The sequence below is a fragment of the Harpegnathos saltator genome, unplaced genomic scaffold, assembly GCF_003227715.2.
Source record: "Harpegnathos saltator strain DR-91 unplaced genomic scaffold, Hsal_v8.6 scaffold672, whole genome shotgun sequence".
Taxonomy (NCBI): Eukaryota; Metazoa; Arthropoda; class Insecta; order Hymenoptera; family Formicidae; genus Harpegnathos; species Harpegnathos saltator.
This window is the reverse complement of record NW_020230507.1, coordinates 505,585-522,500: the sequence shown is the minus strand read 5'-3', so window position 1 is coordinate 522,500 and position 16,916 is coordinate 505,585. Positions and strand designations below refer to the sequence as shown.

Here is a 16,916-nt window from a genome sequence, read left to right as displayed (position 1 = left end):
GCATCTTAGTGTTCTTCGCAATTTTTTGTATTTTTTTTATTCAGTTTTTTTATTTACTTGTATATAACATCTTAATGGACTTTTAAACCATACACTGTATTCTGCTTATTATAGAACAAATGGATTCAACATAATCTCATATTAATTAACACTCATGATAAAAATTATATGTTTAGATTTGCAATGAGTTCGCAACCGATTGTGGTACCTGGTGGAGACCATCGTCCTCCTACAGAAGCACATTCTGTACCAGTTGGGAGTTCAACAGATACTTTTAAAACCATGACACCACCAAATGTCAGCAGATCTTTCAGTCGTGAGTATATATATCATATTACATTCCATTTATATTTTTAATGTAAGTGTGTGTATATGTATTTGTCATTAGAAATATATTTTTAATATTGAGTATATAATGATGCCACTATATATATATATATAATATATATATATATATAATTTAATATAAGAATGCTATGATAATATGATCATTTGACAATTGTTATCTGTACATATTTGTGTGATTTACAAATTAGTTTATAGGATATTAAACACACAAAAATTAGAACTAGTAAAGCAGACTATAAGTAAGCAGAGTAGAGATATATTTGGCTGTGTTGTAATTATACATAGAAATATGTACAAATAATAGAAGTTTTATATCTTCAAAGCTTACTATTTATACAATTTGTAAGAATGTTTGTCATTGACATTTGAGCCACACTGTATTAAGGATATAGGTATAATTGCAGCATGTCTTTGCAAAATTCTCACCTATTATTAAAGTGTTCTAAGACTTGGTAGGTTTATATAATACTCTTGTAAATTATACATAGTTTCTTATGTTTATATAATATCAACATTTGTACAAGCTGATATTCATACATATATACTATTCTATCAATAGCATAGCTACTTCTATAAAATGTATTTTTTTTTAAATAACTATTGTAAAATTCATACATATATGTGATATATAGATGAAAAACATTTATAAAACATTTTACACATTTTTATACATCATGTGTTGTGTGTGTGTGTGTGTGTGTGTGTGTGTGTGTGTGTGTGTGTGTGTGTGTGTGTGTGTGTGTGTGTGTGTGTGTATGTGTGTGTGTAACGAAAACTAAAAACAAAATGAGGATAAATACATTTATTGATTCAAAATACAATAGTTTTATTAATAGCATTTCAGTATTGTCTATGTATTTGTCTTATTTGTAACATATTTCACACTTGAAACTACTTGATAATCTTGCCAACATGTCAGATGCAAAGTTGTGGCAGCTCATTAATATGAATGAAATACATACTGTAGCAAGTCTCTTACTGTTGGAAAAATGGAAATCAATATCTGAGAGTGTGTAACAGACTGTTCTCATATTATAGCAGGAATCCCTAGTACTATAAGCACTGTAGTTAGTTATGAATAATAACTGCGCTTTATGGCCCACTTTTTTATCATTTGCGTTACTTAATATTTAACGCAATATATGATTAATAAATGATTTTATACCGAACACTACATTCTCGAATAAAATCAAGAAATTGATTCAAAATGCTGTCTTAAGAAATATGTTTTTTCTCCTAGCAAAAGCTTTCATGTATATTATTTTCTAGATAACATATAACACATATTGTGTGCATAAAAACATGGTATAAAAATAATGACTTTGATACAAGTTGCACACATTTTATATTTATATTTAGAATATTTTTATTAAATAAGATTCGCGTAAGAAAATTGCGTTTTATCGACATTTGTTGGAAAAATATAAAATAGTATATTATTAACTATATTATTTTAGGAGACTTTATATATATTAATTTAATTTTTCCCGTTTTTAATACATTCCTAAAATATAATGTATCTAATTTATTTCCGTGAATTGTCTATATGTAGCAGCATAAAATAGCATGTAGCAATATAGCACGCTCCATTATGCATGTATAAATTGAGCATGCATATTCTTTTCTTTTTCTTTTGCAACAGAATAAGCAAACTTACAATATTTTTATGAAAATTTGACTACAGATAAACATATATTCTCTTGATAGTTTTCATCTTGTTTATTATAAAAAGTAACAACATTATGATTTCCTATATTTCTTATATTACTACACATTAACATTATCTATTTGTAAAGTAGAAAATACGAATTTGTATTATATGTACTGTGAAGTAATTATTGAATAGTTTCTGTTGAAATGTTCTTTTATTTGCAATATGATGTGAAACGTTACGATATAACTGTTCAGTGCAACTGTATAAGTACTAAATATATAGAACCAGCAGATCGACATCTTCGACGAAGCAGCATCCAAGCACAGTCTACACCATTACCTAAACTTCCATCAACTGAGTCCCTTTCAACAAGCATAAATAATACAGCTGGTGCACCTCCAATGTCTCCAGGTATAAATCTAAAAATATTCTAAAAAATTAATACGTATGATTGTATAGTCTGAAATAACTAAACGGATATAAGTAGCTTTCAAACCTTAATTGGCATTATACATGCTTTTCTTTTTGTAGTATAATAAATAAATATGTACATGTTAGAAAGATTCTGAAACAATGTATGACTTATAAAGCTATTTTCTGAATCTTTTTTTACAATCCGTTTCATATGCAATTTTCTTTTTAACTTTGAACTTTTATATAACATAGCAATATTATTTAATGCTTATTACCTGCATTTTACATGCTTTTTCTTGTAAATTAAGCTTTAAGCTGGATGTGCTACGATACATTTATTTAATTAATAGTAATTGTTATTTACATTATCGATATACATATAGAGACTTGATTACATAACTCGGTGTAATAGTATCCTAATGCGAATTTGCGTCTTATGTAATTTACAATTTATTTCATAAGATTTGTATCAAATTTAGATATATTTATACAAATTAAAAGAGAAGTAATATTTCTGTAGAGTAAATTTGGAATTTATATACTATCTATTTTGCTGAAATATACGATTCTTATATCTAACGTAATGAAATCTGACCGTTTGATTTAAAATTTGATATAAACCTTATAAATCATTCTACATATTGTATATAAATGAGATATTGGAGATAACTTAATATATGTAATAATAGGTTTTTTTTTTAATTTGTTTCTCTCCATTGTGTATATCTCTGAAAAAATGCATCAATAAATAAATATATATCTTCAATAGAAGTGAATAATTTAACATAATTATAGTTCACTTGTTACGTATATACTTCTATGATACAAATCAAGATAATAAATTATAATTTTTATTTTTTAATTGTTACTGTGTGTTATTAAGAATTTCAAAGTCTTGTAAAACCGTTAAAAGCAATATATTTTTTTTATGTATATATTTGTTTTATTTTTTAATGATATCTTATGTATGAATTTTCATTATTTTTTAAACAGAAACAAATAAGAAATATTGGTTTTGATTATACTTCTGTTACAATTGAAATTCGAGAAAATCGAATTATCTTGATTTGTTAAATTATGATGTAGAAAAAAATAATATGTTAATTTACACACTGTTCTGATTGGATGAATGCGTGAGTAGGATCCTATTTATATGGAACCAATAGAAAATGAGATGATATTATCTACCTCTGCACTCTTTTATCATAAGGTGTATTGTAAATTATTTATTTTCACAGTGTAAGCATGAATTATTTTTTCCCTAAAGATTTAAAATTTAGATTCGTCTCATTTTTAATTTTGAATTATCCAATATGCAACTAAGAGTTTGTTTTATAACAAGAATTATTAGCTTGTAATCATTTGTTGAAATTTATATATAACATAAGTTTACACATACAACAAAAATAATAATTTATGCTACTAAGTACATTACATGTATAAAACTAACAATACTAATCTTATTACTGGTGATTAGTTAGATTATTTACTATATATAAAAGAAAAAATTAATAATAATAATAATGCAATACAAATTATCTATTTGTTGCGAAAGATTATTCTAAATATATAAAAAGTTACCAAATTTTCTATAAAAAATTAAATCTGTACATATTTTGGTGGTATATAATTTTCTCAATATTAATATTATTATATTTAATTGTATCATTTTATCAGATATATTTTGGAAAAAGCGTAATACAAATTTATATATGTTATAGGATTATCTGTAATGGGTGAAGGTAGTCAAAAAGTCGATAACTCTTCGGACAAGGTAAAACATGATCTATTTTTATCGCAATTTAGTTATAAAAACATTTATTAATTATATTATTAAAATCTATTAATTATATTATTTTGATAATTTTTTATTACTGATTAGATTATTATTTACATATATCACTAGTTACACTGAAATTTACAGTATTTTTATTATCCGAAATACGCAACATATATGTGCAACATGTATGTGGGTCTACTATATTTAAGACTGTATACGAATAATAATTTTTTAATGATGTTTTTAGTCATTGGATTCTTGTAAATTGACGCGAAAAGAATCTTATAAAGCACAGAGAAAAAATTACCGAATGGAAAAGAAAAGAGTTGCCAATGAGCTTTTAAGTTCTTTTAAAGATCCAACTGTTATTGTTATGAGCGATTGGCTAAAAGTACGTGGCACACTAAAAAGTTGGACCAAATTGTGGTGTATTTTGAAACCTGGATTATTATTGCTGTACAAAAGTCCAAAAACAAAGGTTTGTGCATATATATTCTTCCATTCATAAGCTTTTTATCAACTGAAATAACATTTATGTATTTATTATAGAGTAACCATTGGGTAGGGACGGTACTACTTAATACATGTCAAGTTATAGAGCGTCCAAGTAAAAAAGATGGATTTTGTTTTAAATTATTTCATCCTTTGGAACAATCTATATGGGCCCCACGAGGACCTGAAAATGAAACTATTGGTATGTATATATAATTGCTTCTCTCGATTATTAATATTATTTACAAAATATTTTATTATATTGTTTCTTTTAACATGTAAATAAAGTCTTTGTTACATAATAATTTTATCTTATAATGTATAAATAATAATCAGTCAAATTTAATGATATGTAGCTGTATATGTTATATAATAATTTTAATGTTACAATTATAAACAAATTACTATCTTTTTAGGCGCTGTTATGCAACCTCTACCGACATCCTACTTAATTTTCCGAGCTCCATCCCAAGCAGCAGGCAAATGTTGGCTAGATGCACTTGAATTATCGTTACGCTGCTCTTCGTTAATAGTTCGTTCGACAAGTGTGTTACCACGTACATTACCACACGATACAACCACCACTCATGAAACTCAATGGAGCGAAGCAGATTATGAGAAGCATTTTGATGATCACGGTTAGTATCATTAACAAAGTTTTTATATATAATATTTAAGTGTAATTTGCGATAGAAGTGGAATACGTTGTCTCCGAACAAAATCTTCATAGCGACATCATACTAGGGTGGGTGTAGGATACTGTAGTACATATCGGAATTACTACGAAAAGAAAAAAAAAGAATCGTATAATCGATATTTTTTGTGGAATAGTTGGGTACGAATAAATAAGGAATTGCATGGAGATTCGTGAAGAGACATTAATTAGAAAATATATTTTATAAGGAGTACACACACATACACACAATTTTTGTAAATGATGCATGGTGATTTGTCAATTTGTGCTACTATTGACGAAAGTAATTGATTCCAAATTGGTTATTCTTCTGTTATATATAATTTACATAACCAAGCTGACATAATAAACAGTAATAACGATCATATATTTGAAATTTAATATTTTCATTTAAAATATAATGAAAATTTATGTTATTACTTGGTATTATTTCAGTTTAGACGTAAAATATTTGGATAAATAGCTGTTAAACTATAGTTAACGAGAAAAAAGTTAATTAAATAAAAAATAAGATAATTTTTAGTTGCTTAATTCATAAGCATACTGATGTCTTGACAAAAATTAATCATTAATAATTCAATGAATTTATTATTAAGATTAAACAATTCATCTTTAAATATTAGTAAGTAGATGCAAGAATATTTTTTTTTTCATATATTTAAGCTATAGTGTACCAGTATGAGTGAAAACTTAAGCACTTCATAACAAGATTGTCGGAATAATGATCATTTAATGTTATTTTTCCTTGCTACTTATCGTCCTAATATTGTCTTGCCCTGCTTCTTATGCACCAACAGTATGTCTAAATCATTATGTCCCAAAATCACCTACAACACCTCAGAAACGCTTGTTATCGTGTGCACAACCGTTTTCACCTGCTATAACTCATAATCCTAGAAGCGTTTGTCCCTCACCAACTCCAATGTTTCAACATCTTTATCATGCGGTTGCATATTGGGAAAAACAGCTTGACCGGTCTCCGACACCTGGCACAGATCAGGAAAATCTTGCGCCTTCGATTACTATTGAGGAATCAGATGGTAGTGATAACCAACTGCCTGGTTTTTCACATGCTGCTTCATCATCTCATCCTGCAATTTCCCCAGCACATTGCATGACCATTCCTTCTGTGCATGTCTTAGAATACGACACCCATCAAGTAGTAACGCTAGATCCTGTATACACCTCGCATACAGACCTGGACGATATCAGTCAACCAGAGAATGGAGTAGCAGCTGATGCTGAAATCAGTGCTTCGGATAGCGAATCCGAGGCATCGGCCAAAGAAGATCAATCAGAACCAATCACTGAAACACCATATGTATCTAACGAGAATGAAGTTCTTGGAGCGGTAAGCACTAATTGTATGTGAACGTTTTGATCGTTCTGCAAAAATATAGTTTATTGTATATTAATCATAAGGATATAACAAGTTCTTTCGTTAGTCTATTTCGATTTTCTCATAAATATGTAATATGTATTATATATTTTATATTTATTTGTATAATATTACGTTTTTATCAATAAATAGGCTGGAGAAGTTGTCGCAGAATTACAAGAAGAGCAAAAGTCTTTAATATGGTTCTTACTGAAACAAGTTCGTCCTGGTATGGATTTGTCTAAAGTTGTATTGCCAACTTTTGTATTAGAACCACGTTCATTTCTGGAAAAACTGGCCGACTCATATTATCACGCTGATATATTGTCCCAGTTAGTGATGCATAGTAATATATCATGTTTTGTTTATCCTGTGAAAACATAAAATTTCTCAATTTTGTTTTATTCTACAGAGCAGTATTGGAAGATGATGCATTTACGCGTATGAAAACTGTAGTGAAATGGTACTTATCAGGATTTTACAAGAAACCACAAGGTCTAAAAAAGCCGTACAATCCACTTTTGGGTGAAACATTCCGCTGTTATTGGCAACATCCTAATGGTTCAAGAACATTCTACTTAGCCGAGCAAGTAATGAACAAAAGATAGTTTATATTAACAATATATCAATCGACTTGTTTATTGTCAGAATACTCCGGAAATATCTATTTTAATTTTAACGATAGATTTTTTTTACCAATGCAGGATCGACATACATACACATATACAAGTTATTGATTTTCTTATACATAAGTATTATGTTCTGTCTTAATATACACATATATATATATATATCTAAATATTTCTACTAGTTATCGCACCACCCACCTATCTCAGGATTCTATGTAACAAACCGTCAAGACGGATTTACTATTAGCGCTACAATTATTGCAAAGTCTAAATTTTATGGTAAATGTATAGTCTTTTATTATTATCAAGCATAATAATATAACAGAACAATATTTCTAATATCCAGCCACACAGTGTTACTTATGTCATATGTCTTTTATTTTTACAGGAAATTCAACCTCTGCAGTCTTGGATGGAGTTGCTATATTAACAATGCTGCCAAGAGGTGAAGATTATACAATGACAATTCCGTATGCGCATTGTAAGGGTTTACTTATGGGAACGTTATCAATGGAACTCGGTGGAAAAGTAAACGTAATATGTGAGAAAACCGGTTACCATTCAGAATTAGAATTTAAACTGAAGGTAATGTGCAACACTAATCACCCACGATATATCAAGATTATCGATAAACCAAGAACTGGTACATTTCAAGGGTATATAATAATAACTAACGTTTTTTAGCCGTTCCTCGGCGGTGCAGAATTAATGAATCAAGTCGTGGGACGAATACGTCTAGGAAAAGAAACTCTTGCTATTATATCTGGATATTGGGATGGACAGATTTCAATAACGGATAAGCGAACAGGGGTAAGTTAAAAAATACGCACGCAAGTTATCTAGTCGACAACTTCAGTTAATTATAAAAAGGAATGTTTTATAGCAAGAAAATATATTCTTCAATCCAACACCAGAAATACGTAAGAAAAGATTAAAGAAATATACCGTTCCTATGGAATATCAGGGACCATGGGAAAGCGAAAAATTGTGGCACGCTGTTACAGTAGCTATTGATAATGATGATCAATATGCTGCTACTCAAGCGAAAACTCAACTTGAAGAAGCACAAAGAGAACGTGCTAAGGAGCGGAAAATCTTAGGGCAGGAATGGGTTCCAAAATACTTTGTTCAAGTACGATATACGCGTCGCTTTAATATTTAAATAGTTATTTACACATTGTCAATACTTATAAAATAATACAACTTGTGTTATGCGTCATTAGGATATTATAACAGGTAATTGGGTTTATCGCCATGCTGATGTAAGACCATGGGATCCGAGAAACGATGTAGTACAATATGAAGAAAATTATATAGTGCGCACAAAGACTAGACACAAAACACCTATTATGCGTACTGGTAGTATTGTTTCTACTGAACCACAATCACAGGTACAACGATATAGGACCTAATTTGCACGGTGCATGCTAATTTACTATTTATATGCATATAGATAACATTACTTTAATTCCTTTAACTACTTTCATCTTTTTTGACAGTCTTACTGAGCAACCGTGTGCATGTTATATTATTTTATTTTATCTCCTTTATCTATTATTAATGAATTTGAATAAATTATATACATATCCAATATTTGTAATAAACTTTTCTCATTTCCTTCGCAATCTTAACTGTTATTATTAAATTTATAAAATTATTTTTATCTTTTATGTAACATATTTATATACATATATGTATATATATTTCTATCTAAAATTTTAAAAATCTTCACACACTACAAATTTAAAAACAATATATATCTAAAAAATTATCATATTTAAAGAAAACCTTAAATCTATATCTTAGAAGCTTATAAAATAAAAATATGATTTTAACTATTGGAGTTTTTTCTGTAATTTTAAATGCATGTACATGTTGTCATATTTCTGAAGTAGCAAGCTACAAGTTTTCTAAAACATATGCTGCTTTCGTCAGAGAAGAAACGTAAGAAACGTAATACAAGGAATAATATCAAGATTTTAACAAAAAAAGGAGATTAAATTTACATTTATGAAGAATATATATAAGATACTGTACATCCTATTGTGGGAAAATGTTGATCATGTTTTTCCTTCTGCTTATCACGTTGTACATTTTTAATATTTGTAACAGATGCAAGTAAGATTCTAATCTTTTTATGGACATTTGTTTACCTTCAGTAATAAACAATTTTCTGACAATAGAAGAATAACAAGATATATGTAATATGAAAAAATAATTAAAGCCTTGGAAATTGTGTTGAGAAAATATTAGTAGATATGGTTTTATATTTTCACTAATATATTTTGTAAAATATATCATTTATTATATATTCACAGATTCAATTATACATGTAGTTCGAAAATATTAATATTCTTAGGAACATTATCTAAATTATGCAAACAACAATCATTACAGATTCCACTGTTACAAGCTGAATCACGTTCTTCCTTATCGGTGCTCAAATCTTCAAAGAGACAGCTATCTAACAATATGCCTCTGACAGAAACAGCTCATGATTCTGGGAGTTCATCTGCGGAAGCACACACTGATTCTAGTCAATCATTAGGGAAAAGAAGACGTTCAACTGCTAGGTAATGTTCCATTAGAATATAAATTATTATTGCGATTATTGCGAATTGTATATCAAACTTATAATAATATTCATTGATACATACAGAAACTACAATCTTTGATAATATACACCAATATTAATTTCAGGATAATAGATATAATAAAAGAGGTAGAACATCAAATGCTAGAGCATGGTGAGAAACTGAATCGTATACAATACATCGTAGAGCAAACTGCAAAGAAGCAAAGAGAATATGCTGAACTGCAACATAACAAAAGCTTTCTTAAAAGTTGCGTGGATATTATATTTATACTAATTACTTTTTTCTTTATGTTGTATTTTGCAAATATATGGATTCGTAATTCAACTAAAGGTTAAACAAAATGGTAAGGTTGTTTCGTATCTTTTGCGTTATCAATGTTATCTTATTATCAATAAGTTATATACATACATTATATATATATATATACACATTATATATATATATATATATATATATATATATATTAGTTACTCGTTCTCTCTTGTAAAGCTCTTGTAACGTAATATCAGTACTGCTTTATAATCGTGTGGTGGAACAAATCGTTTTTTGAAAAAAATATTTTTATTCCGAACCGTACAATCTGTGTATGAAACATTAATTGATGTAGAAGTAATGTATTAATAAACTATCGGGGGTGTAGATTCAGTGCAATGATATTTTATTATAGTTTCAAAAATACGTAATTTCAAATATAAGAGTTAAATTAACAATCCATATGAGCTTATAATGTATATAGAGTTTATATAACATACACAAAAATATAGTTTCTGAAATATTGATTTAATTTCTTTTGTAATCAGTATCAAATTGTAATATAACTATGCAAATGTTAAAATATTAACCTCAATCTTTGCAGCTAATTTATTGTAAATCTACTGTATTTAGTTCTGTACTATCTATGTAGTCAGAAGTTTATTCCAATATGATGTAAAATTTACAACATCCTATCTCTATAAATCGCATTTATGCTTCACATGATTGGTTACTTTGATATTTAGTATTTATATTGTATAGAGAAAATCGAATGTCCTATGCTGATACTAATTTTCTCTGAAACAACTCTATATATATATATATATAGAGAGAGAGAAAGAGGGGGCGAGAGTGAGTGAGTGAGTGAATGAGTGAGTTTGCAATGCATTATATTTACTACTAAGCTCGTTCATGTGATATCTTAATGATATCACACAGTAATACCAGATTTGTACATATAAATTTATGCAAACTGTAACATTACATCCAACAATTATTAATAGTTTTTTTTTTTTTCTTAATCAGTAAGCATACTTATGTAATTTTGGGAAATTTTCAATTCAATAAAGTATGTATAGTATAATTTGACATATTGTCTCATGACATGTATAGTTACCTTAATCATGTGCTGGAAAAAATTTGATTGGTAGAAATAATAAGTGTGTAATTTTGAAAGAAAAAAATGGAAGAAAATATAAGTGATAACTCACTTTTCAATGTAGTATTTTAACTCATAATTATTTTTGAATCATGTATTACAAATAATTTTATCTTACCATTGTGTATTTCATAATGCATATGTTTTTCTCTTGTTATGTACATGCATAGAATTCATTTTTATTATATAAAGTATAATTTCCTTTAAGATGTAATAAGATATTATTAAATTTTATTAATCATATATATAACAGAAGACTATAAATATACACAAATTTTCCTAGATACTTTAACCAATAAAACGACCTAACTTAGGAAGTTCAGAGAAAGTCCCAAAGTTACATGCAGAATAACAATGTTTTAATCATTTATATATTACATCTATATATTTTATATCATGCATAAATATTTACATGTTACTTATATACAATTTATATACAATTGTTATTTCAACAATAAGTACAAGAAAAATTGCTGAGTATGTCTATATATTCATCGTGATATAATTAGCATCAGACAGGAATTTTAAGATTATGTATATATAAATATTATACTTTCTATTAGATATATTAAATATAATATCAAAATTATATATATAGCAATATTAATTACTTAGAAAATTATGCTTTTTATATTTTAAAAGTGCAATTAATGTTTACACGCGATTTTCTCAGATTTTCTATTTTATTATATCATCTGTTTCTGCAGAAGTATATAATTTTTATATATGATAAGTATTTTCCAGAGAATGTATAATAGCATGTCTATTTTTATCTTTTAATGAGGTTTAAAATTGAAATAAGTATAAGTATGTACATAAATATACTTACTTTATTCTGATCAACGAGATAATATTTAACAAATAAGTCACACGCACGTAAGCTTTTTACCTTTATTTCTTATTTATCTCTATTAAATTCTATGAAAAATTAATAATGATCTATATTATTATTACAATGCAAAATGGTTATATTAAAATATATGTAAATTGTTGAAATATATTGTATTAATTTCTAAAACATCGCATATGTTTAATTTATGTACTTACCTATGATAAGAATATCATTGTAGTTGAAAAATATTGTTATAATAAACAAATAAAATGTTTATGTGCGAGTTTCAATACCATTATCATATCAATATATTGTCCTTTAAATTGCACATTTTAAGTTTTGTCTAATTAACTACTTTTATTACAAACAATACAGAAATTCTATGTTTTATGAATTTTGTTTTATTTAAAAACCTTAGTTTTATAAAAGTTTTGAAACTGAAGTAATATATTTGTATATTCTACGAACTATCGATTACATCGAAATAATTTTAGCGCACGATTATGTCATCAAATTACGTCAAAATGATATAAATCATAAAATATCACTGTTAATAACATGTACGATCTACCGGACATCGTAAAAGTATACGCTTAAAATTATGTGTTTGTAAATTTCCGCATATTTTCTTTCGGTTTTGAAAGAAATAAGATATTTCGTTACAAAAATATAATTTTGATCATAGTAAGTTATAATAATACATACAATATTCTTATCTTATATCGAATTTTGCTTAATTATATTATATTATTATTAGCATATATAATTTTCGATCATAATAATTTGTCCATAAGGCGCACTAATTATATATACTATAATTATATTGTTAGAAATTTCAATTATATTTTATACGCAGATGGGAAGAGTCCCTATAACGCCGCAGATGTTACGCACAGCTGTAAAAGAACTACAAATGCATCAATTGTTTGTTGATTCAAAAGTTTTAGGGGAACATATACAGAGATATTATCCTGTCGAAAGAGATCTCGTCATTTTCGAGCAGGAATTACAAGAGAAATTGATGTATGCCGTTTGCGTTGGACTGCTTGCGAAACATGACAAGGACCAATATTACATACCAAATTTACGACAAGAGGCAAATGCTATTAAAACAGCGATCTCTGCGTTTTGGGAATTGTATAAAAACGTAAAACAAATAACAAATTTCCTCGTACTAATTTTTATATTTTACGGCAGAAATCTTATTTCCTGCATTTCTTCATTTAGAATACTAGATTACCGAATACAAGAAACAAGACCCATACTAATCAATCAGTACCACAACAGAGACGAAAAGATTATATGAATTCTATTAAAAATGACGAATCTAGTAGTAGTGAGGATTTAGATATTATCTAGCCATGGGACTCAAATATTGATTTTTCACAGTCGTAAATCATACTGAATTGATTCATATAACAGATGTATTTACGTAATATAAACTTTTTATAAACATATATATACATATAATGTATGTTATGTATGTATATTATGCACTTCTTATGGACATATAATTATATGTACAATAGAAACTTTACTCTCGCATAGCATCAAGTAAAGTAAATGGATTATTTACATCGTAAAAGGATACATCAGTGCTTTCACATTTTCTCGCGCTCTCTTCTTCATGATCTTGTGCGGATTGTTCTTTCCTTTCGTACTTTATCTTTTGCTTTTTATATTTAGCTTTCGTTTGCATCGTCTGCATATTAAATAAAGGTTTGAGTTTCAATAATAATATATTATACAGACGCTGTAAACTTGGGGAATTATGTAAAACCGAATTAATGTAAGTTTCGACATTGTCGCGTCTTTTAAAATTATTACACAAATTATATAACAATGTGCCATTGAACATATTCGCAACCTTGGTTTGTTCATACGGATACCCTAATAATGCATTTAATTGCATACTATGTCTTAAGCAATATTGAAACTCTGCAAAACCATGTACGATTGTAACGTTAAATTTTTTTGGTTGTGAATATAACTTATGGTCCATTTCGAAATTAGATATAAAGAACGAAGCCGCAATCAAGCAATCATCTGCATTAACTTCATGAATCGCATCTGCGATTGTAACATCCATTGTATATTGTGGCCGATAGTTTCCCATTTTTCTTGCAAATTGAATATTTTGTACGGTATTGTAAAACTTTTGTTGAAAAGTGTTTAAAATTCTACAGAAGCCTATCTTATTATCTATTATATTGTATAACATAGCAAGTAATAAGGAGTATATATGGTAATTAAGTTTAGCTAACTCTTGTTGTTGATCTATCCAATATTTGATGGCTGCGATGTATAATATCCATGTTGATGGAATTTCATTCATACAATTTTCACCCGTGATTCCCAAAGTAGTGTTCAAAATTTCTCTTCTGACAATAATTGGTACCTCTCTCAAATTAGATAGAGAGGGCAGTTTACAATTAAACATACTATCATTATATTCTAAGTAATAATGCTTTATTCTTTTATTTTCATCTCTAGTTATATATTTCATACCTGTCTTCTCTTTGTCTACTTCTGATATCAGCAGTCCATATATAATATTTACAATTTTCAAACTTGCAATAGCAGATGAAGCGTAAGAGTAATCTTCAATTTGTGGAATGAAAATATACAGCTTCCGTATTATTAAATCAATGAAGTAAGCAGGAAACCTGCCCATCTTGAATTCATTAATAAACCACTGAGGTAAATTGTTCACCAATGATTCATTAGAAACCAATTCTGTTTCTTGTAGTATTCTTATTGCTTCTTGCTCATCTATTCCTTCTTCCTCAGTTAAATCTGTTTCATTCGTAGTTTCTTCAATATATATCAATTTATATATATCACCTTCAAATTTATATGTTTTTGATACACCTTGCATATGCACTTTTGAGAATTTTTCTGCAGGTATACCTAAAATAGCCAGTACACTTAGCGACGCATTAATGTAACTATTTATTATGGTTTCTATTATATTCAATACATGTTTGCGTTCTTGTTTTCGTAATCTACTTAGTATTCCTATTATAGCTTGGTTTAAACTGTGTTTTCTTAGCCAATCAAATGTGGCATCAATACGTCGTTGCTGTTCATTGTACTTTCTCCTTCCTGCTGGTGGTAATTTCAAGTGGCGGAAAAAGTTTCTAAATATATGTTGCTTTACATAGTCATTCCCTAATAATACTGCTGCCAAAGGTAATAAAGATTGATTCAGTCCATTATAAAAATGGAAAAGTTTTTCAACATAATAAATCTTGCAACGTTTTACATAACCAGTACCAGTTGAATTACGAACTATATAATTTCGCCATGTACTAAATGGTATGTACAATGAACCATAAATATAAAAATCAGAATCATAACTCAATACAGGACACTTAAGAATACGTGCTATTGCAGCTATAGTATTATCTGCTTCAAATATACATTGTGCATATCTAATCCCTTTTTCTTTCATAACATCTTTGAAAACTTCCTTTATGGATAAAGGGAAGAATTTATTTCTTTGCTGAGAAGCTGGTGTATAATATGATCCCAATCGAGTCTTCTCTCTAGTTCGAGTTATAATTGTCTTGAGTTTCTTGTCTTCACTGCCTCCATCAAATAATACTAATGGAGTAACATTGCACTTTAAAAGTTCGTCAAAAAATTCTGACACACATTGTGCATATTTATCATAATCACCACCAAAAGCACAATTACAATTTGCATACCAATTATACAGTTGACATGCTATACTATTGCCATCAATAACTAAGTAAGTATCATGTAATTCATAATTTTCAAGATAACGTTCAGAATAATTTGAAATAAACGTTGTTAAACCAGGAATACCCATCCTTTAAATTAATTTTGAGATTCAGTTCAAATTATATCCACTTGAGTTAAAAATTCCTGTAAAACATCAATAAATATTTCTAAAATTTATTTTGTTTCTTTACGTAATCATTTTTTTATTAATATGCAGTGTTAAGTTTATATCTATTTATAATTAAGAATCTAACCTTAACGTCTATTTTGTTCATGTGTATTTCTTGATGTAATTTATTTTCGTTACATTATTCTTCTCATATAATTAATTATAATGATATGCATCTGAGATTCCTACTCTTCTTCATATATATTTTATGTAATTTTATCAATTGTATGCATATAAATCACGAAAAACACAAAGCACATACCTCAGAATCGACCAAACAAAATGGCCGCGTTCAGCAAAGCTGCTTATTAAGGGCTTAGTGATTATTAATCATGATTGGAGTATTCTTTTAGATCTTTAACGAATCCAAGGGAATGGACCAATCAGGAGCGATAATAACTAAGCGCTTAGTAAACAGCTATTTCTGCTGAACGCGGCCATTGGCTTCTACTTTTCGACCAGATTGTACGGTATATTAATGAAGCATAGACATAGGAATATAGAGACAGAGCATAAGCCCGTAAGATAGGCGAGGGGAGTTGTGCTGAAATGCGGGGGGCGACTGTGCCTAAGTTTCATTGGCTACAATAGTGCGTATATTCAGAGCGTGTGATGCAACGACTTGGCTGTCACTGGCAAACAGTAAATGTAACAAAATGATAACAACTATTTACACTGACGGTATTTTGCAGAGGTTATGCATGTGTCTTTTTTTTATAATTTCACTCACATGCACAACTTCATACACATCTATGTATGTATCAAAACTTA

At 28.1% G+C, this 16,916-nt stretch overlaps 3 protein-coding genes across 10 annotated transcripts in view; 2 read left to right on the top strand and 1 right to left on the bottom strand.

Moving 5' to 3' along the window:
* Window positions 1–10,398, top strand: part of Orp8 (Oxysterol-binding protein-related protein 8) — a 12,859-nt gene extending 2,461 nt beyond the window's left edge. For 4 of the 6 annotated variants that reach the window (XM_025305079.1, XM_025305078.1, XM_019841715.2 and 1 more), the window contains 16 exons: window positions 177–316; window positions 2,285–2,413; window positions 4,138–4,190; window positions 4,444–4,674; window positions 4,746–4,890; window positions 5,105–5,326; window positions 6,579–6,733; window positions 6,914–7,092; window positions 7,173–7,350; window positions 7,572–7,668; window positions 7,778–7,974; window positions 8,074–8,199; window positions 8,273–8,521; window positions 8,613–8,780; window positions 9,787–9,962; window positions 10,090–10,398. In XM_025305079.1, coding sequence (XP_025160864.1) covers window positions 184–316; window positions 2,285–2,413; window positions 4,138–4,190; window positions 4,444–4,674; window positions 4,746–4,890; window positions 5,105–5,326; window positions 6,579–6,733; window positions 6,914–7,092; window positions 7,173–7,350; window positions 7,572–7,668; window positions 7,778–7,974; window positions 8,074–8,199; window positions 8,273–8,521; window positions 8,613–8,780; window positions 9,787–9,962; window positions 10,090–10,321 — 2,670 coding nt within the window. In that variant the 5' untranslated portion in view covers window positions 177–183 and the 3' untranslated portion in view covers window positions 10,322–10,398. The remainder of the gene's footprint in view (window positions 1–176; window positions 317–2,284; window positions 2,414–4,137; window positions 4,191–4,443; window positions 4,675–4,745; window positions 4,891–5,104; window positions 5,327–6,578; window positions 6,734–6,913; window positions 7,093–7,172; window positions 7,351–7,571; window positions 7,669–7,777; window positions 7,975–8,073; window positions 8,200–8,272; window positions 8,522–8,612; window positions 8,781–9,786; window positions 9,963–10,089) is intronic. The other 2 variants (XM_025305080.1, XM_025305081.1) reach the window with 1 other exon arrangement.
* A 2,223-nt stretch (window positions 10,399–12,621) lies between these two features.
* Window positions 12,622–13,552, top strand: LOC109503919 (uncharacterized). Its single transcript, XM_019841720.2, has one exon. The coding sequence runs from the start codon at window positions 13,086–13,088 to the stop codon at window positions 13,533–13,535; it is 450 nt and encodes a 149-aa protein (XP_019697279.1). The 5' UTR covers window positions 12,622–13,085; the 3' UTR covers window positions 13,536–13,552.
* Window positions 13,553–13,722: 170 nt separating this feature from the next.
* Window positions 13,723–16,425, bottom strand: ast (single-strand DNA endonuclease protein asteroid). 3 transcript variants are annotated; one of them, XM_025305084.1, is made up of 2 exons: window positions 16,408–16,425; window positions 13,723–15,835 (listed from the first exon to the last, which is right to left on the bottom strand). In XM_025305084.1, exon 2 carries the CDS (start codon window positions 15,681–15,683, stop codon window positions 13,764–13,766), a length of 1,920 nt encoding a protein of 639 aa, XP_025160869.1. In that variant the 5' UTR covers window positions 15,684–15,835; window positions 16,408–16,425; the 3' UTR covers window positions 13,723–13,763. The 3 variants fall into 3 exon arrangements, with proteins under 3 accessions (XP_025160869.1, XP_019697277.1, XP_025160868.1); XM_019841718.2 differs by lacking the exon at window positions 16,408–16,425 and adding an exon at window positions 16,231–16,401 and having other exon boundaries at window positions 13,723–16,120; XM_025305083.1 differs by lacking the exon at window positions 16,408–16,425 and adding an exon at window positions 15,940–16,054.
* Between the last annotated feature and the right edge of the window lie 491 nt (window positions 16,426–16,916).